This window comes from Mus musculus, chromosome 7 (genome assembly GCF_000001635.26).
Source record: "Mus musculus strain C57BL/6J chromosome 7, GRCm38.p6 C57BL/6J".
NCBI classification, from domain to species: Eukaryota; Metazoa; Chordata; class Mammalia; order Rodentia; family Muridae; genus Mus; species Mus musculus.
In genome coordinates, this window is record NC_000073.6 from 123,344,600 (window position 1) to 123,369,948 (window position 25,349).

The window sequence follows — 25,349 nt, forward strand, 5'->3', positions numbered from 1 at the left end:
TCTTGCCATCTTTGCTTCTAGAAGTCACCCAGTGATAAGAGTCTGAGTTTCATTTCAGGGAAAGAGATGGATTTAGGGTGTGACAGGAACCAGGAAGTAGGTCTGTGAAGCCAGATGCCCTGGACTTTGTGTGTCTATTCCAGTGTAAAATGAAAGTCATTATAACTACCAACAGAAATAAAAATAGTAATACCACCATACTGGTTACTTAGAAATTCAACTCTTTCCTTTTTTCATATGTATTTATTTTTATTTTATGTATATGTGTGTTTTGGCTGCATGTATGTATACATGTGCATCACATGTATGCCTGGTTCCTGAAGAACCAGAATTGGGCACTGAATCCCCTGAAACTGGAGTTAAGGAAACTTGTGTGCTAACATGTAACCACATGGGAACTGAACCCAGGACCTCTGGAAAAGCAGTCAGTGCTCCTAACCACTGAGCCATCTCTCCAGCCCCAACACCACCTTTGTGATTACTTCTCTCATTTACAATGATAATGGGCATCCATTGATGGTCTATGGGAGTGTGAGCTGTTCCAAAGTACAACAAATTCAAACACTCTTCAGATAAAAACCACATCTTATTCAAAGATGACCTTTCCCAAGTTAACAAGCCATTCTAGTTTCTCTTGGGAATAAGGTACTGTTCAAAGAAACCTCAAGGTAACAAAGGACAACCTTCAAGAGAGGGCAGGGGCAGAACAGCCTTCCAGGAAAACCGAGTCTGTGATGACACCTGTGGGACAGGAGCCACCAGGGAGAATGACTGGTACACAATAAACAGGACACTGAGAGACGGGATTCCAGGTGCAGTGCAGTCCTCTATTAAAGGTTCAGCATCTGGAGCTGCAAAACCCTCAGCTACGGGAGGCAGTTCCCAGAGGAGTGCTCACAGAACCAGAGCCAGCCTCTACCTGAAGTACCAGGTCCAGAATGAACTTGCCTGAAGGCACTCAGATCTTGGATCGCCATTAGCTCACCCATTATTTATGGAGTACACTAAATGTCAAGAACTGGGGAGAGGGAAAAAGGCAGAGGGGAGTCACACCCCACCCTTGAGAAGCTCATGGGAAAAGACAGAAATCTACACAAACAACCCTATTACAGGAGAGTGGTGATCTACGTGGCCAGGACAGGCTTGCCAAGCAATCCTGCAACTTCAGGTCTAGGGTCTAGGAAAGGGTACGGACAAAGCCTCCTGGACGTGGCAGGACAGGGCAGGGTTCTGGCTAAGACCCCTGCCATCTTTGAGGAATACCATGAGATCTTTGCCATAAGGACCCAGAGCTGAGCTTTCAATGAAAACTCTGACTGTGGTATACAAGAACAGAGGTAGGGACTGACTCAGGCCCCTCAGCTGCCATGGCACATTCAAGAACACAGACACAAAGCTAATGGTAAGTGGCCATTTCAACAGGCTAGTTAGTGTAGCAAAATCACTGTCTACACACTACTCACTCAGGAAACCCTTCAGAAAGATCAGTGGGTAGGAGGGCCAGTGTTTATAAACTGAAAGCCTTGGGAACCTAAAATTCCTATCAAGAGAGCTTCCCATTTAATACCAGATTGCTGACATCATTCAGAATGGTCTCTGGAGTGGGGGTGTGGCTCGGTGGCAGAACACGTGCTTACCACGTACAATCTCCTCATAGCTACCCAAGTACGACAAAAGAAAGTTAAAAAACTTAACATGTGACATTATCATCTTTTATGAAGATACTCTCAATACACTGATAGGATGATAGGAACCTTTACAGCCAGTCCTTACTTTCTGAGTTGACAACCTCTAGAATGTGGCCAGCCTCTGAGCCTCAAGAAAAAACCTCAGCACCAGACAAAGCTGTGTTCTTCTTCTATTCTCATGACAGATTCTGTTGCTGATGCCACCACAAACTAATCATAGGATCTAAAACTGCATCTTTTTACCATTCAGCCCTCATTTGATTTATATTTGCAAGATCATTCCCACACTAAGAATGCTTCAATTTGATAGCCAAAAAGAGAATAGCCAAACCTTCTTGGAACATGTAGACTGTCTCTGCAAACATTTCAAGACAGAAGCAGTCCTGAGAACCTGAATAGCTGAGCTCATCCAGGTTTCTACAATGACCACAAATCAGAAGCAGCCCAGAAGGTTCCAAGAGGAACATGCTCACAAAATGAAAGGAAAATCTGTTCACTTGGAAAACTGGGTGAGGCTGTGCTGAAGGGGTGAACAGGAAGACCCTGGGTGTGGAACACTATAAATCTTACTCACTTTTTCTAAAGGTCGGGTAGTGCTTGGTAGATGAATACTACTACAGACACTCAAAACAGAAAACTCATTTCAAACCCACGGCTTGTTCTCAAAAGGACCTACAGAATAATTAATGGAAACTGAGTGGGGCCATGCAGAGGCACTGACTTCAACCACACAATCTTCTCATGATTCAGTCACTGAGTAACTATTTGTTTAGTTCCCTTCTATGAGCGCTTCGTGAGTAAGAGACATGGCCCCTGTCCTGACAGACTATCGAGGAAAATGAAGTCTTTTCTTCTAGGCAGTGAGCACTCCGCCAGGGCAGTCACAGCACGCTGGGTTCTCTGACATCACAGCCTACTGAGCCCATTACTGGGGCTCTATGAGATCCAGGTGTTCTGTCAGAAATAATTCCACTAAACCCAAAATAACCCTGTAATGAAGGTTTTATTATCCCACTCTATAGATGAGGAAACTGAGGCGCAGGGAAAAAACTTGCCTAGGTTTCAGCAGTGGGGTCTGAAAGACCCTGCTATAAACCATCTAATATACTCATCTACTGAGCCCAGAATAGCCTTGGGAGTGCTACTACTACTATACCCGACTCACAGACGAGACTCCTAGGCACAGACAAGTTCACTAACTTGCAGAACAGGGGATGTGGCATGGCACAGTGGAGGGCTACTTGCCTAGCTTATACAAGGCCCTAGGTTCAATTGTCTGCACAGAAAAATGAAAATGCAAAAACCTCTTGTAGAGAAAGTGAAGAAACAGGAAGAACCTTGAACACAGGTTCTGGATACGGAAGAGGCTTCCTGAAAGTGACTTCTGAGATCCAATCTAACCGGAGGGCTGGAGATGTTAACGTTGGATATAGTGCAAGTGCACGGCTGGTACCTAAGCAGAGGTATGTATATAAGCAGAAGTTATGTTTTAAGTTTTAATTTTATGGCTAAGAGAGCCATAAAACAAAAGTGCCTCTACCCTTGTAAGCGCCTTGCCCAAGGACAGACACTTACTGAAATGCTGGCGGCGAATGTTTTAGGTTTTCACTCCCCTAAACAAGCTTGTTTGACCTAACTGCACCACATGTGCTTGATCAGATGTAGATGGGAGGTTATGTAGGCAGGAAGTACGTCAGGATGTATGCTGGCCCCTGATTGGACCTGGTGGGAAAGACGTAGCCTTTATAAGCCTCTGCAAAATGTGACTCCTCGCCATTTGCTGGCAATTCCAGAATGGTCTTGGCTACAGTCTACCATTCTGGCTAGCATTTAATTAAAACTTGCTTCCAATTTTACTCAAAAACATGGAACTGGTCTTTCTCTCATGCTTTTCAGGTTTAACATATGGGCCTGCCAAAGTCAGAGAACAAGACAATGTCCTATCCAGAGAAATCTCTTATCCTGGCCTTATCCTGTGCAGAGGTAGATGCAGCAGACCACTGAGTGGATGGGCAATGTTAACATACATCAGTTCCTCTAGGACAACTGTGGCAAAGGAATACAGAGCCTGCTGAAGAACAATGGGAACTGAGAGAAGCACTGTGTGTCTCTGGACCTTAAAGTGAGTATCAGGCAGTAGTCCTCCTCAGAAGAACAAGAGAGCTAAGAGAGCCCTTGGTGCATGGACACGGGCCTGCTAAGTTCTGGGGCAAGGCAGCAGAGCCATGGTATGTAAGACCCGCCCAGAGGAAACTACCTTAAGCAACAACAAAGCCAAGACCCAAACAACTGCAAGCTAAGTGAACACACTAGCAGCCTAGCAGAAGGGGCATGCCATTCACCTTCCTCAAACATTTGTTCACAAACAACTAGCAAAAACCCAGAAGGTATCATTATGACAGCCAATCCAACTCAACTCTGAGACAGCAAAGGTACTGGCTCAAACTGACATGTAGGAACTTTAAAACAATATGACAAATGTATAAAAGAGGTTAGCAAAACGAAAAACAAACAAAACAAACAAACAAACAACACACACGAGCAGATGAGGGATCTGGAAATGTACAGGAATTCTCCCAAGTAAAACACAGGGGAAAAGAAGTAGAACAAAGGACCCAGGATCTAAAGGATACAAATCAAAAGTCTATCATGCACGTTATTAATCCCAGGTAGGGAAATGAGGAAGCAGGGACAGAAGGAGCGTGTAGAGTCAACACCTAAGAATTTTCTAAAAAACAAACCGAGCAGAGGCTGGAGAGACCAGGCCCCAAACTCTTACAACTCCTACAGAACCCTGAAAATAGAACCTACAACACCCACAAATTTATCTGGAAGACCCCTTCCAGGAATGTACTGGCTCTTTAGGGTGGGGGCATATATGTCTAAGAGTTATGCCTGGAGCCAACTTCAGCCACCAACAAAGACCTGAGCAACCATGAACAAATTAATTACACAGCAGGTAAGAGCACCTGCTACCCAATTGCCAAGAGTGGAGGTCAGATGCTAGCACCCAAGTAACAAGCTGGGTATCCCATTTAGGCTCGTAACCCCAACTCTGAGTGGAAGGAGACAAAGGAGGACTGCCAGGGCTTGCTGACTTCCAGCTTAGCAGAGGAACACAAAGCCAGGCTCAGGGAGAAACTGCCTCTTGGGGATAGGTGGAGGGTGCTAGAGAACACCTGACGCTCCAACCACCCACGCAGGGTCACAAGACAGACAGACAGACAGACAGACAGACAGGCAGGCAGACAGGCAGGCAGGCACAAGTAGACAGATCTTTTAAATGAATGATATTAAGCTAAAGATCCAACAAGACCATAGAACCCCAAGCTGGATAATATAGAGAAAAACATCAGTATTTTCTCTATATTCATCAAGAAAAACTGTTGTTGAAATCAAAGACATGGAATAAATCTTAAAAGTAAATAGAAGGAGGAAAGGACATACCGGGAACAAGAAAAAGAATAATGGCTGACTTGCAGAAACACTAAGACCAAGGGACAACAGAACAGCATCCTGAAGTACTGGAGAAAAATGTTGTATTTAGAGAGACAGTGACCAAAAGGTCATCTCCAGGAGGCCCCATTTACCCCGCAAGTGGGGAGGAAAAGGCAGATGAAGAGAAGCCAGGAGGGAGTCTCCTAGGGAAGAATAGCAAAGAGCTCTTACAACAAGAGGCTGCACCCAGCACGCACGCACGCACGCACACGCGCGCCCACACACACACACACACACACACACACACACACACACACAGAGTGGAGAGAGATCTAGAGGGTGTTCTTGCTCCCGGCTGGCAGGCTTAATACCATGCTTTCAGCCCTACTACTCAAGCAGATAAGCAAGGAACAATTTAAGAGTTTAAACAATTTAAGAGATTTTTGTCTACTTTTCAGGAGACTTTCCGAATAGAACGGCTTCTGAAAGATTACCAATTTCCAACCCTTAAGACTTGGACTTCTCTGGTGTCTGAGGTGCTGGATAGCAAGGTCCTGGGATACAGGAACTTGGGCTGCTAGCTGGCTAGTTTCTTTAAGATTTTAATGTTTTTCAAACCTGACACTCCTGACATTTTGATGTAGGTAATTCCTTCCTGTGGGGGCTGACCTGAGCACTGTGGAGTATTTCATAGCATCCTGGCCTCTACCCACGTAGCAATGAGTGACAATGTGTTCTATTCTCTCCTCCTCCACAGCAGTCACAGAAAGAATGTCTGCAGATACTCCCAAACATCCCTGAGAGAAAGGGGAGGCAACCCTGCCCTCAGCATTACAGTTCAAAAGGTGTGTCTGTGAGAGAACCAGTGTCTTACTCAAGGTAATTGCTGTAGCCCGCAGTTTGGTAGGGATTGTGTAAATTGCGAGCCCTGGGTCCTGGGACGCAGAAAATATAAACACTTGCTTTATTTTCTGACCACATTTGACTTCTGCTTCTGAACATGTCACAGTGAGATAGATTTTAATTTCTGTGAACTCTGCATTCTGTTTGCCCACTTTCTGTTAAAGGCTAGATATAATGGCATTTCTGAAGCTTAGTCTAATGTCCTACTGTCCTGATCTAGCAGAGAATGAATGAGCAAACTGTACTTGATACCTTGTCTAGTGACCCACTTAATAGGCACACCTGGAACTTTTTGCTAAATGGCTTCCATTCCTTTTTTTCCCCCTAAGACTTAAAAAAAAAAATTAAGTCAGAGCTGGAGAGATGGTTCAGTGGTTAAGAGCACTGGCTGCTCTTTCAGAGGACCAGGGTTCAATTCCCAGCACCCACAAGGCAGCTCACAACTGTCTATAACTCCAGTTCCAGGGGATCCAACTTCCTCATATAGACACATGCAGTCAATAACACCAACACACAGAAAAAAAAAAAAAAAGAAAGAAATCATCTTTTAAAAATGTCTCTTATAACATTTAATGGATTTAAGCAGGGGAGAAAAACTAAACCTGTGTAGCCAATCACGTCAAACTAATGCTGTGGCTCTCAACCTATGGTTGTGACTCTCTGGGGGTCGAACAATCCTTTCTCAGGGGGTCACCTAAGACCATCAAAAACAAAGATACTTACATTTTACAATTCATAACTGTAGCAAAATTACAGTTAAGAAGCAGCAATGGGATAACTGTGGCTGGGGTCACCACACCATGAAGTATATTAAAGGGCCCCAGCACTTGGAAGGTTGAGAACCACTGAAGTGGTGTGTTTCCCAATGCCCTACATTCATTTCTCTCCTCACTGAGTTTCAGAGATGAACCAGGAGGTGAAGACAGAATTTCAATGTGCTGTGCAGCTGCTACATGCCACTGTGGTCATTATATGCCTAAGACGGTCAAAAATCAATTTGTAGCTGGGAGTGGTGGTGTGTACTTTTAATCCTAGGGAGACAGAAGCAGAGACAGATGGATTTCTATATAGTGAGTTCCAGGACAGTCAAGGCTACACAGAGATCCTATCTCATAAACAAACAAACTAACATCAGTTCATGAAGTCAACTGATGAACTGGGAGGAGAGAGAGGCAGGGCCTGGAGCGCTTCACCTTTAGGATTACTGGGAAAATGTATCGTTCCCCCATGAGTTACCTGGACGCCGTTCAAATGGGATATTAGTTTTCTCTTGCAATTGTTCTAGTGTTCTGGCACAGTGCTGGTCCCTGATCACTCTAAGTAGGAACATGGCTTCTTCCCACTAGACTCCAAATGTCTACAACTACTCCAGAACCCTGAAGAAAGAACCTAAAACACCCATAAGTTTATCTGGAAACCTCTTCCCAGGAATATACTAGCTGCTTGGGATGGGGAATATGTCCAACAGTTAAGCCTGGAGCCAAATCTAGCCACCACCAAAGACCTGAGAAACCATGAACAAATTACTTGGTATCTCTGTGCCTGTGCTTATTAGAAAATGAAGCTAGGAAGAATATCTACCTTACAGACTTGAAAGATTCAAAGAATAGATGAGCAAAGTGCCTGCTTCCTAAAAAACAGGAAAAAACAGATGTGCCAGGTCCTATCTAACTGGTAGAAAGGGACTAGACAATCATTTCCCAGGGTTTGCTGAGTCTAAACAGGCTGCTACATGACTAAACTTGAAACAGTGCTGACATCTAGTAAAAATCAAGTATTAGCTATCATTACTGTAGCTGTTCTTCCAGAAAGTTCTCCAGGCAACTGTGTGGAAGAAGTGAGAGAGAGCACATATTAAAGGCTGTGCCAGATGGTTTTATGTCAACTTGATACAAGTTAGGGTCATCTGAGAGAAGGCTGTCCTGGAACTCACTATATAGAAACCCACCTGCCTCTGCCTCTGCTCCCCTGTCCATAAGACTGGGCCCAGGCAAGTCTATAGGACATTTTCTGAATTAGTGATTGGTGTGGGAGAGCCCAACCCATTATGGGTGGTGTCACTCCTAGGCAGGTGGGTTCTTTAAGAAAGCAGGCTGAGCAAGCCAGTAAGCAACACTCCTCCATGGCCTCCATGTATCAGCTCCTGCCTCCAGGCTCCTGCCCTGTTTGAGTTCCTGTCCTGACTCCTTTGATGATGAACAGTGATGTGCACGTGTGAGCCAGATAGACCCTTTCCTCTCCAAGAGGCTTTAGTCGTGGTGTTCCATCACAGCAAGAGTAAAGCCTGGCTGAGATAGAGGCCAAGGAAGAAAATATCAAAAGCCACAAAAAAGAGGAGACTCAGGTGAGAAGGAGAGAGTCTAAGCAAATAGGTCTGCATTCTGCAGAGGGGGCAGGAAAGTGCTGCAACTGTGGATTGAGCAGGAACAGACCCCACGGTGATGAGCAGCCCTTTTAAGTGGGAAGTAGGAACCTCACACAACCACTAAGAGCATCTACTGAATACGCGCTGGACACAGAAGCCTTCATTCTGAGAAAGCATCTCAGAGATCTAATGGGGTGAATGAGACCAGCCCTGGGAATGCTGAGTTCCAGGGACCTGCAGACAGGCCATTGGGCACATCCATGCAGACAAGAGAGAGCCACAGCAGGGGACAGAGAAAGAATCCCTGCAGAAGGAAGGGAAGATGCCAGGAAACCAAGGCTGAGTTGACAGGTGCCAGGAGAGTTGAAGTCAGCAATGGATGTGAGCTGAGGCTGGGATGAAGGACAATACGTGGGATGGAGAGGACAGCTGCGACCCCTCAAAACCTACTTCAATGACTTTTCCTATATCTGTCTAAAAGTGAGTATTGCTACCACTTTCTTTCTAGTGCCTAGAAAAACTGATTTCAAGATTTCATTTCTGGGCTGGGGAGATGGCTTAGAAGTTAAGGGCACTGAGTGCCCTTCTAGGGGACCTGGGTTTGGTTCCCAGCATGCACAGGGCAGCTCACAATCATCTGTAACACCAGTTCCAGATGTTGCCTTCACGGGCAACAGCACATATATGCTACATGACACACGTGCAGGCAATAGTCATACACATGAAATAAAAATAAATAAGTAAATGGGGTCATGGTGGCACACTCCTTTAATCCTAACACTTGGGAGGCAGAGGCAGGAGGATAGGTCTGCCTGGTCTATTAAGTCAGTTCCAGGACAGACAAGGGTACACAGAGTAACCCTGTCTCAAAAAAAAAAAACCAAAATAAATAAATAAAATTTTTAAATTTCAACTTCAATTGGTTTGGGATTCATTCATTAAAATAGTATTTCTTGGGTGCCTTCTCTAGGCTATGTCCCGTGGATACAAAAATAAGCCAAATGGGTATCAAAGGTCAAGATGCAGGCCACTGACAAGAAGTCATTACCAAGAAGGGAGGAGAAAACTGTTATCAACTGAGAAGACAGAGTTCGGTGCAGGAGAGGGGGCAGGGCGGGCAGAGCAGAGGAGTGGTCAGGGCTGGGAGGGGGAGGATAAAGACACACCTGCTGAAACCAAGAAGAGCGCCTGTCAGCTAGACCACGAGACCAGCAGAAGCAAGCTCCTCCAGTCTTCTCTGAAAACTGGGAAGGTATTCAAGGGGAGTGGGTGTACCTGCCATGATAAAAGTGAAAGTCTGGCAAAGGTACTCAGGAAGATGGACTGGGAACCAGAGCCAACCACTGGAAAGCAGGACTAAGGCCCAAAGGAGTTGGAGATGGTAAGGTTTGGCAGTGCCAACCTGCACAACTGGACTCTTTCTGCACTACAACCCCACGTCCCAGGTACAAGAGAGAAGCCAAAGTCAGGCATTTTGCAGGAGAGATGAAAGGAAAGGCCAGCTGGAATAAGTGTTGAAAGTGATGTCCAAGAGGAAGTGGCGTGACTGACTCAGTCACACCAGACGCTCTGAAGGAAGGGGACTCTAAGAAGGGATAGACTGTGGTCAGAGCAGACAAGGATCAGCATGACACTTCTAGAAGCAGTGTAAAAACCATTTCCATCCCCAGCAGCAGTGTGCGGCACACCCTCCCAACCTCCAACAGCAGCACACCATTATCCTGCACACAATTTTGCAGGTGAAAAATTGAATCTTAAAGTTTTGCATTTCTAAAAACAATCACAGCCGGGCACAGTGGCCACACCTTTAATCCCAGCACTGGGGAGGCAGAGGTGGACAGAGCTGTGAGTCTGAGGCCAGCCTGGTCTACACAGACTCACTTCAGGCCACCCAGAACTACATAGCAAGGTCCCATCTCAATGAAACAAACAACCAAAAAAAGAAAGAAAAAAAAGAGTCTCATCCAGTCCTAGTCATCTGCACACAGCCATGAATGTTGTTTCATCTGCTCATCATGCCAGTGTTCTTCAAAGTGAGAGCTTTACGCACTGGGGTGGTAGCCCTCAGTTGTGGCTGCTTTTTTCCAAATAGCATACAACATAGCATTCGTTATGAAACCACAACAGACAAGGTTACTTATTTTGTGGTGCTGAGGAACCAAACCTAAGGCCTTGAGTTCCTAGGCAGTTTTGAGCTCTGCCCAAAATTTAATTGCTCAAATCTTCAGGTTATCTATTGCTCTTTCTCTGCACTTCTATGCCAAGCCACAAATACTTTCTATGATAAGCTGCTTTTGTTTCTATTAATTGTTATGGTGTTTTTTCTTATACTGGACATGGAACCAGTGTCTTCAAGCATGCTAGGTAAGTGTTCTAACCCTGAACTGACCCCAACCACTGTATAAAACTCCTGATCCAGCTGGGATTTACTTTGGCATATGGTGGTGAGGTGATATCTAACCTGACTAGACCACGACGCTAACTCACCTCTTGTCATATGCTATTTCCTCGATGTCTTATACCTCTTTCCTATGTGCCAATGTCTTAAATATACCGGGGTGTGTTTTACTGCTGTGTCAGAAGCCTTTGGAGTACAACACAGGGGTTGACCAAGCTGAGGTGAAAGAGAAAAAGGAGGCAGGGGAGGGAGAGGGAAGGGGGGAAAGGAAGAGAGAGAGGGAGGGAGGAAGAGAGAAGAGGGAGAAGAGGGGGAGGGAATAAGACCGAGAGAGACAGCGCAAGAGAGTATGCTCACTGGCAAGGTGTGAGATCAGCACTGTGGCGCCTCAGCTCTTTGGGCTCAATTGAGCACACTCTCACACCCCCCAGGCTGGCCTTTAAGAACAACTAAGTGCATAGAAAACTGATTCTGTGAGGAAATAATTGGATGACTATGAGTTCTCATCCCTGAGAGACCACTTCTGCTTGGGGAGCTCACATTTAACACACAAGCGAGTGTTCTGAAGACTAGTGAAAGAGCACACGCAAACACTGCTAGCATCTCTCTAGAGAGTAGCCATGCATGGAGCTCTAGTGGAGAACTGCTGGATTTGCTGAGCTGCCAGATTGGAAGTGAGGTCTCCTCACCTCAGTGTTCTTGGCCTTGGCCTTGATGCCTCTAGAGCCTATGAAATTACACCCAGATCCTCTCGGACAGAGGGAGGAGTTCTGGCCCGAGGACTGTTATGACCTCCACCTAAAATCTTCAGCAAAGCTTCTATTCTTTAAGAATACCCAAGGAGTCAGAGCCTACAATTAAGTCTGCTGCCTCTTGACTTGCTAACCACTTCCTTAAGAGCAACATGAACATACGGCCACCAATAATCCATCTACCATTGCTCTTCTTTCAGTTCCTTGTCTGAAACGGAGTCAGAGCAGTAAAAACCCAGCAACCTGCCAGGCAGCCCCACAGAATGGAGGGCCCATGTAAAATAGACTTCACCCATGGGACTCTTAAAAGAAATGCATAGTTCCCAGCTGACTATGATGCCATCCAAACACCTGGAAGGCTGAAGCAGAATGGCTGCCATGAGTTCTAGGCCATCATGGGCTACATAGTCAATCCTGGGCTATCCTGGGCTATCCAGCGAAGCCTTGCCTCCCACCCCCATCCCTACACATCACAAGTAAAAGGATTACAGAGTCAGTCACCCTCCCTATCTTCCTGTTAAAACTCATATTCCAAGCAGCCATCAGGGAACGGTTGCTAGAGAGCTCAGGTGAGGATTACCTGGGATGTGACGGACGTTCACGAAGGAAAAAAATAAAAATAAAAAAGTAAGAGGCAAACCTGTCAGCCCAGCTTGGCCTCCCTAGCAGGTCACATTGCCATTTTCACTCTTCCGAGGGCTGAGATCCTGTCACCTTCAAGAAGGATGTCCTTTCTCCTAGTTTACAAGCCTCACTTTCACCTGTTTCAGCACCAGACTATAATGGTTCCTCCTCAACTCTAAGCAACATTTGAGAATCATATTTGCCATGTTCCTTCTCAGATTATACTCATGAAAACACCTCATTCCAGTATAAGCTGACTGTCAACGTGTTGGCCAATGGTCAAAACCAATCGGCTCTGAAAGTATCATTAAAGGACAGGTTTGCGTTCTTCTGCAAACATTCTCACTTGCCAACCTTATAACACAGACTCAAGAGACACACTACACGTTGTGCTTCGGAATAGAGAGGAATACTGTTTGTAGACTGTTTGGTTTGTTTATGCTCTGCCCAGGGAGTGGCACTATTAGAAGGTGTGGCCCTGTTGGAGTAGGTGTGGCCTTGTTGGAGTAGATATGTCACTGTGGTTGTGGGGTTAAGACCCTCATCCTAGCTGCCTGGAAGTCGGTATTCTGCTAGCAGCCTTCAGATGAAGATGTAGAACTCTCAGCTCCTCCTGCACCACGCCTGCCTGGATATTGCCATGTTCCTGACTTGATGATCATGGACTGAACCTCTGAACTGTAAGCCAGCCCCAATTAAATGTTGTCCTTACAAGAGTTGCCTTGGTCATGGCGTCTGCTCACAGCAGTGGACCCTGACTAAGGCAAAGACTTCACTGTAACCCAGAGTATACACTTACTAGCATTTTGACAGGATTTATGCTGCATAGTTTCATGTCAGCATGGCACAAACTAAGATCATCTAAGAGGAGGGAATCGCAATTAAGAAAATTCCTTCATAAGATCAGGTGTGGGCAAGCCTATACAGCATTTTTATAATTAGTGATTAATGTGGGAAGTCCCACCCAGTCCATTGTGAGCTAGTGGTCCTGGGTTCTATAAAAAAGTCAGCCGAGCAAGCCATGATAAGCAAACCAGTAGGCAGCACCCTCCATAGCCTATGCATCAGCTCCTACCTCCAGGTTCCTATCCTGTCTGAGTTCCCTGTCCTGGCTTCCATCAATGATGGACTGTGATGTGGAAGTCTAAGCTAAATAAACCTTTTCCTCCCCGACTTGCTTTTGTGTGTGTGTGTGGGGGGGGGGGGGGTTGTTGTAGCAACAGAAACCCCAAGTAAGACAGGAGTCAAGCATTCCTCATCATGTTTCTGCAGCCAGGTCTTCACAGGCCTGCCACACAAGAATACCGCCAATAAGAATACAGCAACACATTATCTTGGAGCCTGAACAGTAGGATAGAAATCATGGGAAGAGGTCACTGCACAATGGTATGTTCTATGGTCTCAACCACTCTGAAAAGTGAGACACAAGGATCATGCAGGGAGTGCAGCTCAAAGCCAGCCTGGGGAGCAGCAACTCTGCTTCCAAAAGGAGGGGGGGGGGGAGAGAGGAGAGGAGAGGAGAGGAAGAAAGGAGGAAAAATGAAACAATAAAAAAGTAGAACAGACATAGATAGTGTATACACACACACACACACACACACACACACACACACACACACTAATAAACCAAAGATATAATAAAATGACCAGTTGTAACCAGTCAATTATACACAACACATTAATATCACCCAGGTTAACCAATAAAAGTAGTTAGGTTCTCAAGAATAGGAAAACACTTGGGAGGCACATAAAAGTCTGTGTACATAAAAAGAAGTGCTGTGCCCAATCTCCCTATGGCCCCAGAAGATCTGCATCTACCAAATCTCCCTGAGGCTCCCCCACAGATAACCACATCAGACAAACCAAACCATGCACTCGTGGCAAATAAATTAATTTACTTTTGTACTAATAGGGCATAACATGAAGGTACCCAAAAAATATTACTACCAATTTATTTATTTTATTTTTCAATCAAGCTGTCACTATATAGCTTAGGCTGCCTGGAATTCACCATCTTCCTTTTCCTGGCCCCCATGTTCTGGGATTCTGGCATGTGCCACCTCACCTGGCCCAATTAATATTTTAATGAATGAGTCTCCAAACAGTCAGAATTATAAGTTTTCCCTCAAAGTTAGAAAAAAAGCAATCTCAATATCCCCTTTTAAACAAAAATGGGGGGAGCCTAAAATTTTAAAAAAACCTGATCACATAAAAAGGACTGGATAATTGCAGATTAAAAATCTATACACCAAAAAAAAAAAAAAAAATCCAAATTGACTATCTGACTATGTAGTGGCGTGGAAGAATTTTATATATATATAAAAAAATCTATACACCAGATTAGAACCATCAGTTACTGAGGCAGTGCAGAACTGGCACTCACACATGTGCAGACCTGAAGCAGTGGGAGCACGGAGGGAAGGCGGAAGACACAAGAACACAGAGGAAAGAGGATTATAAACACAGCAGATGGAGAGTCACTCTCTTTCAGCAATGAGCAGCCAACCGTGACACGTCCTCAGTTCTTCCTGGGCTTCTTCTGCAGCTTGGTCACTGTAGTCCTGGTTCCCCTCAGTCTAGGCGCCATCACTTAGGTCTGTCTATCTTCCCCTCTAAGCCTAGCGCCACAGCTTCCTAACCACTCTCCCAACACATCCGAGACACACCTGCTCCCAGACTGCAAGCCCAAAGCATCTTCACTTTCTTAGCTTCCTTCCACACAGGACCCCCAAATCTGATTGTGGCAGTCTGCAAATCATGGAAATCATAATTGATCTCTTCGAATTGGAAAAGAAAATTAATGATAGGCTGCAAATAGGCAAAAGCCACCAATACTGCTGTCTCTAGCAGTGGGTGGTAGTGGTTAAAGACTGTATTTTAATCTTGATATCTGGGAATTCAGGGGATGTCATTGGTACATTATTAAGTCTTAATACCCAAAATGCAAACACAATAAGAGTACTACAATGGTCTGAATAAGAGACATATAAACCTGCTCAAAACAGGTTTTATTTATGAGTCCCCACCCACCATGGAAGGACTGTGGGCAGTTAATGGCTGCTAGTGGAGGGGGCATCATTCTTTATTACCTGTTTCCTTCACACACAAACAACCGTAACTAAACTCAGGGGCCATAAACAAAAGTCATGAATGTAGGGGCGGGGCTTATTGAAAAGAGGGAGTTCATCGGGAGAGGAAGAAAGATGAGGAAGGGCAATGGGAGTAAAAATGACCCAAAATCCATTATACTCATGTATGATTACCAAGGAATTTTTAATGAAAAAAATCTAAAAAAATATAAGTGGATGATAAATACAATAACACAACAGAATTTCAATTTGCAACCAAATTTCTCTTTGGAGGAAAGATGCTTATCAGTTAATACCAAGTAAAGAAAATTAGGCACACCAATTCTAACATTTCTGCAAGCTAAACTCTATACTAACTGATAGTGCATGCCAACCACCATCCTCTGCACAAGTGACCTGAAAATGAAAGTGCTGGAGAGGGCCGTCCCCACCAAGAAGGCTGGAGGGCTGTCCCCTGTTAAGAAGGCTGGAGAGGACTGTCCCCACTAAGAAGCAGACCCGGCTGTCTGTCTGATTTATAAACAGAAGAAGATATTAAAGTAAAGGATAGAAAATACAGAGTGCCATGTCCCTTACGGTTATTTCTGTCCTGTTGCAACTCTGTTGTCACCTAGTGGCTCCAGCAGCTTGTCACGTGATGCCCACGTGCTCTGTATCTAGAGAAGCCCTAACTGAACACATTCCCCTGCCCCCCAGCACATGTCAGAGACCCCTGTACTACACAGAACACCTTGAATCCTAGCAGTCCCAGGTGCCATGAGTGGAATACTCGGTGTATTCCCCCAGGTCTGGCTGCACTTCAGCCCATATATCTGCAAGTATCCAATGACCGTGTGAAATCCAAGCTGGTGAATTTCTAATGTCTACGCTGACAGGTGACAATTAGTTGGGAGACTCTCCACGCACCTCTCAACGTTTGCTGAATGAATACTTGTGTTCACCTGAGTCCCTCTTGACGGGCTCCAGGACTTATGGGTTCAAGCATCTATGAAGCAGACGTCTGATCAACTCATGTGAAAGAATGTGAGAAACTAGAGAAGAAATGCTAATGAAACATTAAAGGAGAGATCAAATGGATGTCGAGCCCAGAAGGCATCTCTGATAAGGCAGACACCTAAAAAGGAAAACTGTGGGAAGGGAGTGGAAGAGAGAGACTTCTTAGGATAATTACTACCCAATAACAATACAACCACAAACTTGCAATCAACAACAGGGTGTGACCCAGGGTCACCAACCCTTATAGCTGATGGAAAGGGGACTGGACACTGCTTTCACGTCAAACGTGATCTCACTTCATTTGACACAGGTTTTCCGTGGCTCTGTCCTATCTCCTAGAATTTCTCTTAGACTCATATTAGTCCAGAACACGTTACTCCACACAATTCACTGCAGTGCTCCTTGAGCCAGCAAAACAAGTTGTAAGACAATCTTCCGTCCAGGTGAGAACTGAGAGGCTGACTAAGGTGACAGGAAAGACGGACGTCCATCGAGAACAGAAAGCACATGAAAGGATAAGAGAAAGCTGGGGACGGTGACAGCAGGGTTCAAAATGTGGGGGAGAAACAGGACTTGTAAAATGGCTGGGGGAACCCCAGCTGGTGACATTTGCATCCATGGGAAAGGAAAATAAATTTTTGTTCTGTTTTAAGGTTGTTGGGGACAGAACCCTTGAACTCACAAGTACTCCACTAGTGAGCTATATCCCTAGCCCAGCAAATTCACTGTCAACTCTTGGGGTTCTATGGGCCACCCAGCTCACCTTTCTAGTTATTCACCCCTACTACTGTAGTATGTGACTGTGTGAGTTGCAAAAAGCCTTTGACAAAACAAGATGGGTAAGATTCAGACCATAAGCAAAAGTCTAGTGATCCATGGTTTAGGGAAGTGAAGAACATGAGGCAAATTTAAGGATGACGGCCATGAGTTCAATGTCTGCAGCACACTTAGTGAGAGATGTTCAAGACTAAGATGGGGGTATCACCTAGGAGTGGAGTCATACAGGACCAGAGCATGAAACTGCGAATCATCACCCAAGAGGTGAGGGTTGCTGGGCTGAGATCACCTAGGGGAGGGGTTTGGGAAGAGAAGAGACCAACAGTGCTTTGGGGGAGAAATTGCTTCTGATCCGAACAGATTTTTTCCTTTATCACTATTCCCTAAAATATACAGCATAACATTTATACAGTATTTACAATATATTAGTTATGGTAAGCAACCTAGAGATGATTTAAAGTATGCAGAACAACTTCAATGGCTATGTGCACACACTATGACATTTTATATGAGACCTGAGCATTTGAGAATTTTCACATCTGTAGGTGTCCAGAAACAAATATACAAGGAGTGTGCAATGTACAACCATTAAGGTCTGGGAAAGAATGAATAGCATAGCACAACCTTTTTTAAGTCATCCTTTTTAAGAACAGGGCTCCTCTTGTTGGTAATGGTGGGGCAAGCCTTTAGTCCCAGCACTTGGAAGGCAGAGGCAGGCTGATCTCTGTGAGTTTGAGGCCATTCTGGTGTACATACAGAGTTCCAGGACATAGAGAAACCCTGTCTCAAAAAAGTCGGGAGGGGGCTCCCCGACTTTAAAGGTTTATCTATTTTTATTTTATGTGTAGGACTGCTTTGCCTAAACATATGCATGTACATCATGTATGTGCTGTGCCTCTGAAGGCCAGAAGGCAGCCCTGGGCCCTCTGGAACTTGAATACAGACAGCTGTGAGTGGACATTCTGATGCTGGGAACCCAGTCCTCTGGAAGAGCACAAATAATCTTAAGGTATGAGCCATCTTTCCAGCGCTCTTTTTAAAGGAGGGCTTCCATTTCCTTTTCTAAGGTAAATAACTTTGAGTTCAGCTGGTAGTGGTAGATTAAAAGGAAACTCTCCAATTGGCTAGAAAGTAAGGCAGTTCTAAAATAAAATACCTACCAACTTTCTTTTCTTCTTAGTATAAGCTACCGTGTATGCAAAAAGTAGCATAATATGTAAGAAAACAAAACAAATAATGACAAAACAAATTAGCCATCTACATCTTAAGGAGTAGCCTAATCCTAACTCCACAGGCAACAACCTTTCATGCCACAAGCATTAGTCTCTGAGCTAGAGGTCAAGGCAGACAGCCCAAGGCCAGATAAAGTTTGCAGATATGTTTTCTTTGGCCTACATGGATGGAATTGTTTTCATTTTCGTTGCTAACATTTAAGTATCATAAAACTTTGCAGGAAAATCAGCCTTCTGGAGCATCATTAGAAATGGGAGATGTGGGGCTCAGAGATGGTTCAGCTGGTTACAACACTTGCTGTGCTTGCAGAGGACCTGGGTTCAGTTCCCAGAACCCACGTGATGACTCACTGCCATCGGTAACTCCAGCTCCAGGGATCTGATGCCTGTTCTGACCTCCACAGACTCATGCATGCATGTGGTGCACATTGACACGCACAGGCACATACACTTACACAATATATGGATGAGTATGTGTGTCCCTCTTTTTAAAAACAGGGAGTTGTGGCTAAACCATATGCTTATTCTCCAAGGCAACAAGTGGCTAGAGCTGTAAGCAGCCCCCCTGTAAATGGATGTGTTCAACAGCCCCCACCACTCCCCAGCCTCACACCCGCCTCTCACCTCAATTCTTTATCTGTCCTGCAACTTGAGTGTGTGAGCCTTGCTCATACATAGTTTCAATCTCTTGGAGTATGGGAAACATTATTTGAAATAAAAGATTTATAGACAATCATATAGGTACATTACTAAAACGAAAATAGATCCACAATCCTTTTTCCTGGGGGGTGGGGAGGACAAATATAAAAATAAGCTTGAAGCCCACTGACTATAAACTTGGCCTGTGATGGCAATAACATACTGTGCATGGATGGCTACATTTTTATGTATCCTTTGGGGTAATTATATGCACATGTTTTGCTACAGAAATAACATGCTGGGTGTGAAGAGCTGTTAGGCAGATTCAGTTGGAGGTTACCTGTAACACCGGCAAATACACACAAAAGTTTTGAATTCTGAAACTCATCTGAAGCTGATACATCCTTGTCATCAAAGCACATGGGAGGCTAGACAGGAGTATCATGAGTTCAAGGCCACCCGGGCCTATACAGCAAGACCCCGTCATCAAAACAAAGATCTCAGGGGCTCCACATCTGGAACCACAGGTCTTTCTGCCTTCAGGAAATTACATAAACAGTCAGTAGATGGAGTGCCATAACATGTTTCAATGGATTTTTACTTGGTTACCATGGTATCCACCTACGTTAGAACGATACATCCAAAATATTCCATAGTCTGGCATGGTACACCCTTCCTTACAACAACAAACCATGAAGGGTTCTCCCCAGCACCAGAACTTCTGTCACCAGATGACTCACAACAGTGTCCCATGTTACCTTCATAAATAAAGATGATCTAGGCGACCGAATCCTTCTGGGGCTGGTGTTTAATTCTCCGGCACCCGGGCGGGGGGAGGGGGTGTGGATTTTTATATACCTGTAAATAAGCTGTTTGAGATTCTAGAATTCTACAACCTGCCACTCACCCAAGGTGGCCTCAGAAAGCCTAAGAAGATGCTCAGATAGAGATCCTTTCCCTAGCCTGCTGTATCAGAGGCTAGATGGAAGCCACTGGGCTTGGGACCTCGCTTTCCTCAGACGCTTTGTTCAGAGATCTCTGGGGAAAGGTAGAGCAAACCCCACGTGTGGGAAGACGCTTGTTAAGTCAGTGAGGACTACACAGTGTTCCCACAGGCAAAGCAAGGAGCTGGTATGTGACAGGCATGCCCAGGTAATGAATGCTGCCTCACGGAGAAGTTTTATACAACATGGTACCAGGGGTATACCATGGTACTGTGACATCAGCAGGCAGCCATGCACTTCGACTGCAAACTCCTACTGCTGTAATGGACAGCTACCTCTGCTCCTAGACAGAGTCCTAAGATCTCGATGATCAGGAAGAGGTCAGCAAGGGATATAAAGAGATAAAACCCATTAGCCATGGACTGCACACACAGGGAGCCGATGACCATCCCCAATGGGAAAGCTGTGGCTTGCTTCAGGACCTGTACTGGACAGGGATATCAGATCCTGACAGAATTTCCAAGATTCTTCTAGAAAAAGCATGAGTTCCATATTTTTCAGATGACAAGTACTAATTTTTTAAAGTGACAATAAATGTACAAGCATCGAATAATACAAAAAGAATACATCTGTGACCTGCAAGCCAACAGTGCATGTTTGGCTGTGACCACTCATATGTCCAGAGAATATATGATTTAAAGAGGACTAAGTCAGGATTCTAAACCTCGGCACAAATGTGGCTGGTGCTGTATAATTCTTTGTTGTTGGCACTGTTCAGCACGCATGTCAGCAAAAGATGCCAGCAGCAACTCCCGCCCCACCTACCCAAATTATGACCATCAAGAAGGCTGGAATGTGGCTCTGTGATAGAGCATCTGTCCTAAGAAAGGCATCTAGATACCGCCTAGGGTCCCCTGAGGAAACACAGCCTCAGGTAGCAAGCCCGCTATTACAGTAACACCCAACTCACAGCTCCCAAGATTTGATGGAGGCAGCACTAAAAATGAATCAAATACCATGCATGTCTGCTTTGAGGTCAGAACCTGGTTTGGATCCACAACTCTGTCATGTTCCAGCTCTGTGACCTCTCTGATCTCTGGCTTCCTTATTGTTCAATTAGGAATAAACAACACCACCCCAGAGCTGCCCGGAGAATGCTGTGAGTTCCTTATGAGAAGTGCATCAGCTTAATGATCACGGAAGATGTTCAAGACATTTGTTCATAAACACGCCACCTTTCCTGGTGAAGAGTTCTGTGGTTAGAAATATATGGGCTGCAGAGGCGGAAGGCCCACACCATGTCCTGTGTGGGTCACCGAGTAGATGTGCCAGCCTGGCAAATCATTTGTCCTTCTTCATAAAATATAAATGGTAGTCACTGTGGGTGAGAACCAGGCCAGGTGCTGAGGCACAGCCCTTGGTAAGACACGCCGCTGTAGAAAGGCGAGATGATTACTGTGTCCCTATGAAAGATCTCAGCAGTGAGAATGAGCTCTCCACAGAGCCAGAGAACCAATGGCACCATGGGGTCAGGTAAAGAAGGAATCAGGAAGTGGAAACTTGCAGGTCCTCTCAGATAAGCAGTTGCCAACACAGCCACAGACCACATCTAGCCTCAAAAATTTTTGAGTAGTGTAATGTTGTAATACTGCTGTGCTTGCTTGAGTTAAATATCAGCTAATGTTCCCTTAAATTTACATTTTAGGCACTCCAGAGGTTGGGACCCATTATTAGAACATGGCCCTTCAGGTTCTCTGTGGTCCTTCCCTGGACCTTGACTTGCCAAATGAAAGCACTCAGAACAACTCCTGAGACTCTCAGGGCAGACTCTCTGCCAGGGATGTACTCCTGACCCACAGCAGCTCCTAACTTCACACTCCTTATCCTCCTGTCCAGTCTCCTCTATCCAGACAACACTTGCCCACCATCACCCCTGACTCCCTGCTGCACCATCTGCCCTCTCTAGATTATCTGAAGCCAAGAGTGAGAGAATGCTTCTCCTTTTCCACAACCAGACTGCAAAAGCTCAGCAGGGCTTTTCTTGCTTAACTGATCGGTGTCTGCCCATTCTCCTTCTGCTGGTAATAGTGCCCCAGTTTACCGTAGGGAACCAGCACTCCTCCACTCTCTATTTGGGTGGGGTTGAGTCCATTTCATTTCCCATGAAAGGCATGTGACCCAGAAACAAGAGCCAATCCGGGGACTTTGGCCACAGTCACACAGTATTCTTTTCCTCTGAGACTTGCGCTGAGGATAATGGAAATCTGTGAACACGGTTTGTCTAAAGAGTGAACCATCCAGAATGCCCTCAGATCCAGCACTGGGAAGGCTGGGGCAGGAGGACTGGGAATTCTGGGCCATACAGTGAGATTGTCTCAAACAAAAGCCGTCCTATGCCTAGACTCCTGCTCACAGGCCAACGAATTCTTTTCTGCTCGGGTACCTTGAATTATGTTTTTTTTCTTCACCAGAAGAGACCTAATTGGTATCAGCAAGTCTGAAAGAAGTTGGAGAGGGCAAGAGAGCACAGGCCCTGCTCACACCTCCCAAGAGCAGCTGTTCTGAGCGTCTCCGTGCAGTGGCAGGCAGGCTCTCCTCCGTGCACTGCCATCCTTCTGCAAGTGCTTATTTTATGTGTATAATGACTTGGGGTTTGCCCATCTCCTCCATGTATCTACTGGGAAGCTCCAGGGCAGAGATCTCGTTTGTATTCTTGGTCTTTGATTCTTTAATATCGCACAGTGGTGTACAGTGTAGCCTCACTCAGTGCTCACTGAATATGAGACTCAACAAAGAGCAGGTGACAAAAACATCCACCCCACTACATTGCCCACACTGTGAGACCACCCCATAAGCCTTGCCCACAGACTCATCCATCCACCCTCTGCACACAAAGTGCATCATGTTAGCTCATCCTTTCTAGGCATTACTAATCCTCAACCATGCCAGGCCCATGAAACTTCTCGGGGGAATTACTCACGAGCATTCCATCCTAGCGAAATTCCTCACGGCAAGATAGCACCTAGAACTCCACAAACTGATAACTGTAGTCGATTACACAGATAAACTCCTCCTCTATCCAGATCACAGCTGGGAGAAATCTGTGCTAGAAAAGCATTCTTCTTTGCCCAAAGACACCCACGATCTGCTTCTGATGGGAGTGTACCAACCATCTGGCTCACTGAATAATAATTCTCAGTTCTAGCCTCCATTTTTCTTCCTACCCCCTTAGGGTTACTTAAATAGGGAAAACTTGAGCTCGTGTGCGCGCGCACACACACATACACACGGGGGGGGGGGGGGGAGTTATCTAGGAAATCAACGACAAGAGAGCAACAGATTTTCAACCCAGTAAAAACAGATGTTCTGACTTTAGTCTCATGGCTACCACACCCTTACAGCTCTGTAATAGCTGCAGCTTCCCCTGGCATCCAGCAATAAAGACTTTCAAACAGAGTCAAAGGTCAGGGCCAGAATTACTGTCCCAGTATGAATCACTACCACTCCATCCTGTTCATATTTTCCCAAACTTAATTCCGCAGCACCAGGCAATGCAGGACAAGCTGGAGTCCCAGAATTGACAATTTTGACAGGTCATCTGTCCTGGGATGGGAGTCACACACAGACCCTGGGAATCCAAGACTCATAGGAAAGACTCTCCCGGTGCTCAAATAGCCAACACGAGCAGGTAAAGAGGACGTTTGAAGATAGAAAGCAGGTAGCGCATGGCCTCAAGACGGTGCCCATCCAAGACATCAAGGATCTTCTAAGGACATGGAGACTGAGAGAAGTGAAGAGCATGAAAGGTTATCTATCGGCCAGGTGTGGTAAGAGAGGCTTATGGGAATTCCAGGAAGAGGTTAACATATAAGAAACATAGGCCTCCTGTGGGAACTGAAAGTGGGCAAGTCTGGCCAGAATGTAAAACTAGGAAGAGAGACTAAGGAGAAGCAGGGGCCCACAAAACCCTAACCAGCTTTCAAGGCAGAAAGCTCTCAAGACTTTGCATAAAACCAGCAACTTTCCCTTGTCCCACACAGGACGAAACCTAATCAATAACAAATCTAACAAAGGCATTGTGGCAGCCACTAAGTTTTGATTCTGCCATGCATATCTGCAAGGAGTACAAGACTCACAAGAAAATTATCACTTCTCATCATATTTCTTGTTCATGCCATTAGGATTACTCGCCTTGACCCTAGTCTTTCTCTAACTCTACACGCAACAAAAAACTAGGCATGTGTGGGTTTAAGGGGCAGGGACTGAGTCTGGATAGAGGATACCAAGATTACATGATGGAGGGATTTTTCTTCCCTTCTATTTTTCTTTTTAGAAATTCAATAACAAAACTTAGCAAAAGGTTGGGGGAAATGAAACATTGTAAAAAGCAAATTTAGAAAACCCAAGAGGAAGTAAAAGTATTTTCGTACACATAAAAAAAGAAGTGTCTCACGTGCTTCAACCAAACCAAACTGTCCTTAACTGCTAAGGGAGGAGGGTAACAGCAAGAGCTGTGAAAAACCCATCTATCTTCGTGCAGAATAACCAGCAAATTGGTTCGGCAAAGCTATCCGCCCTGCAAGACCTTGAAATATTTGTTCCAGATAGCACAGCACATGACAACAGCCTCCTGAAAGCTCTAAAAACCGCAAATCGTTCCTGTTCTACAGCCTACTCATCTACTGTCCCTCCTGTATTCTTTCATTAAAAAAAAAAAAAATCAGTTTCTTGTCAAGCACTCACTCAGTGTCAGAAAATACCACATCCAAGGTGAGATGAGAAAAGGCATCCTTTTCGCTTTCCAAACCTCTAGACCTCAAGAACTCACAGCAAACTCCCAAAAGCCTGGATTTTGAGACTGCAGTTCTCGATTCCTTCACAGAGGGGAGGGGGGCTGAACTTAACTGGGCAAGCCACAGTAGCCTAACACCCCTTAGGTTCCCAGTGACCAGCAAGCTCTTCTAGGAGGAAGGCTGCAACAGCGGATCAGCGGGGAGAGCCTGAGAACACCGGCCCCAAAGCTGCGCGCCTGGCACTGCGAGAGGCACACAAGTTTACGGAGTTTTCGCACCAGGCGGCGAGCTCCGGCTGGCGGGGACAGGGAGGAGTAAAGACCCTCGTGAGTCTCCCGAGGACGATGCTCCTCCGGCCAGGACAATGGGCAGCGCCCAAGCCGTAGCTAGGCGCAGACCCCCGCCCCGCGGGGCCCAAGGCCGGGCCGCGCCCGGCTCTCCCCGCTCCCCGGCTCCTCGCGCGCAGGACCGGCCCGCCCCCCGCGCGCCCCCCGCCGGCGCGACCCGCGCACTCGCCTGCCGACAGTCTGATTGGCCAGCTGCTTCATGCGGTTGAATTGCTTCTTCATGGCGGCGGCGGCGGTGGCGGCGCGGCAGGCGGGCGGAGGAGAACTGGGGACCGTCTGGCGGGTCCTACCTACATCGCTTCCCGGCCCCGGAGGCGGTGACGGAGGCTACAATTCGGCCCCGCCCCTCGCCGCGTCACTTCCA

The 25,349-nt window shown here is 45.8% G+C and overlaps 1 protein-coding gene across 9 annotated transcripts in view; it reads right to left on the minus strand.

Annotated features, from left to right (window-relative positions):
- Positions 1 to 25,349, minus strand: part of Arhgap17 (Rho GTPase activating protein 17) — a 90,800-nt gene extending 65,451 nt beyond the window's left edge. For 6 of the 9 annotated variants that reach the window (NM_001316713.1, NM_001122641.1, NM_001122643.1 and 3 more), the window contains exon 1: positions 25,155 to 25,316. Coding sequence is in view for 6 of the 9 variants with exons in the window: in NM_001122641.1 (NP_001116113.1) it covers positions 25,155 to 25,207 (53 nt within the window). In the remaining 3 variants the exon portion in view is untranslated. Of the gene's footprint in view, positions 1 to 25,154 lie in introns of all 9 variants that reach the window. The other 3 variants (XR_869745.3, XM_006508201.4, XM_030242982.1) reach the window with 2 other exon arrangements.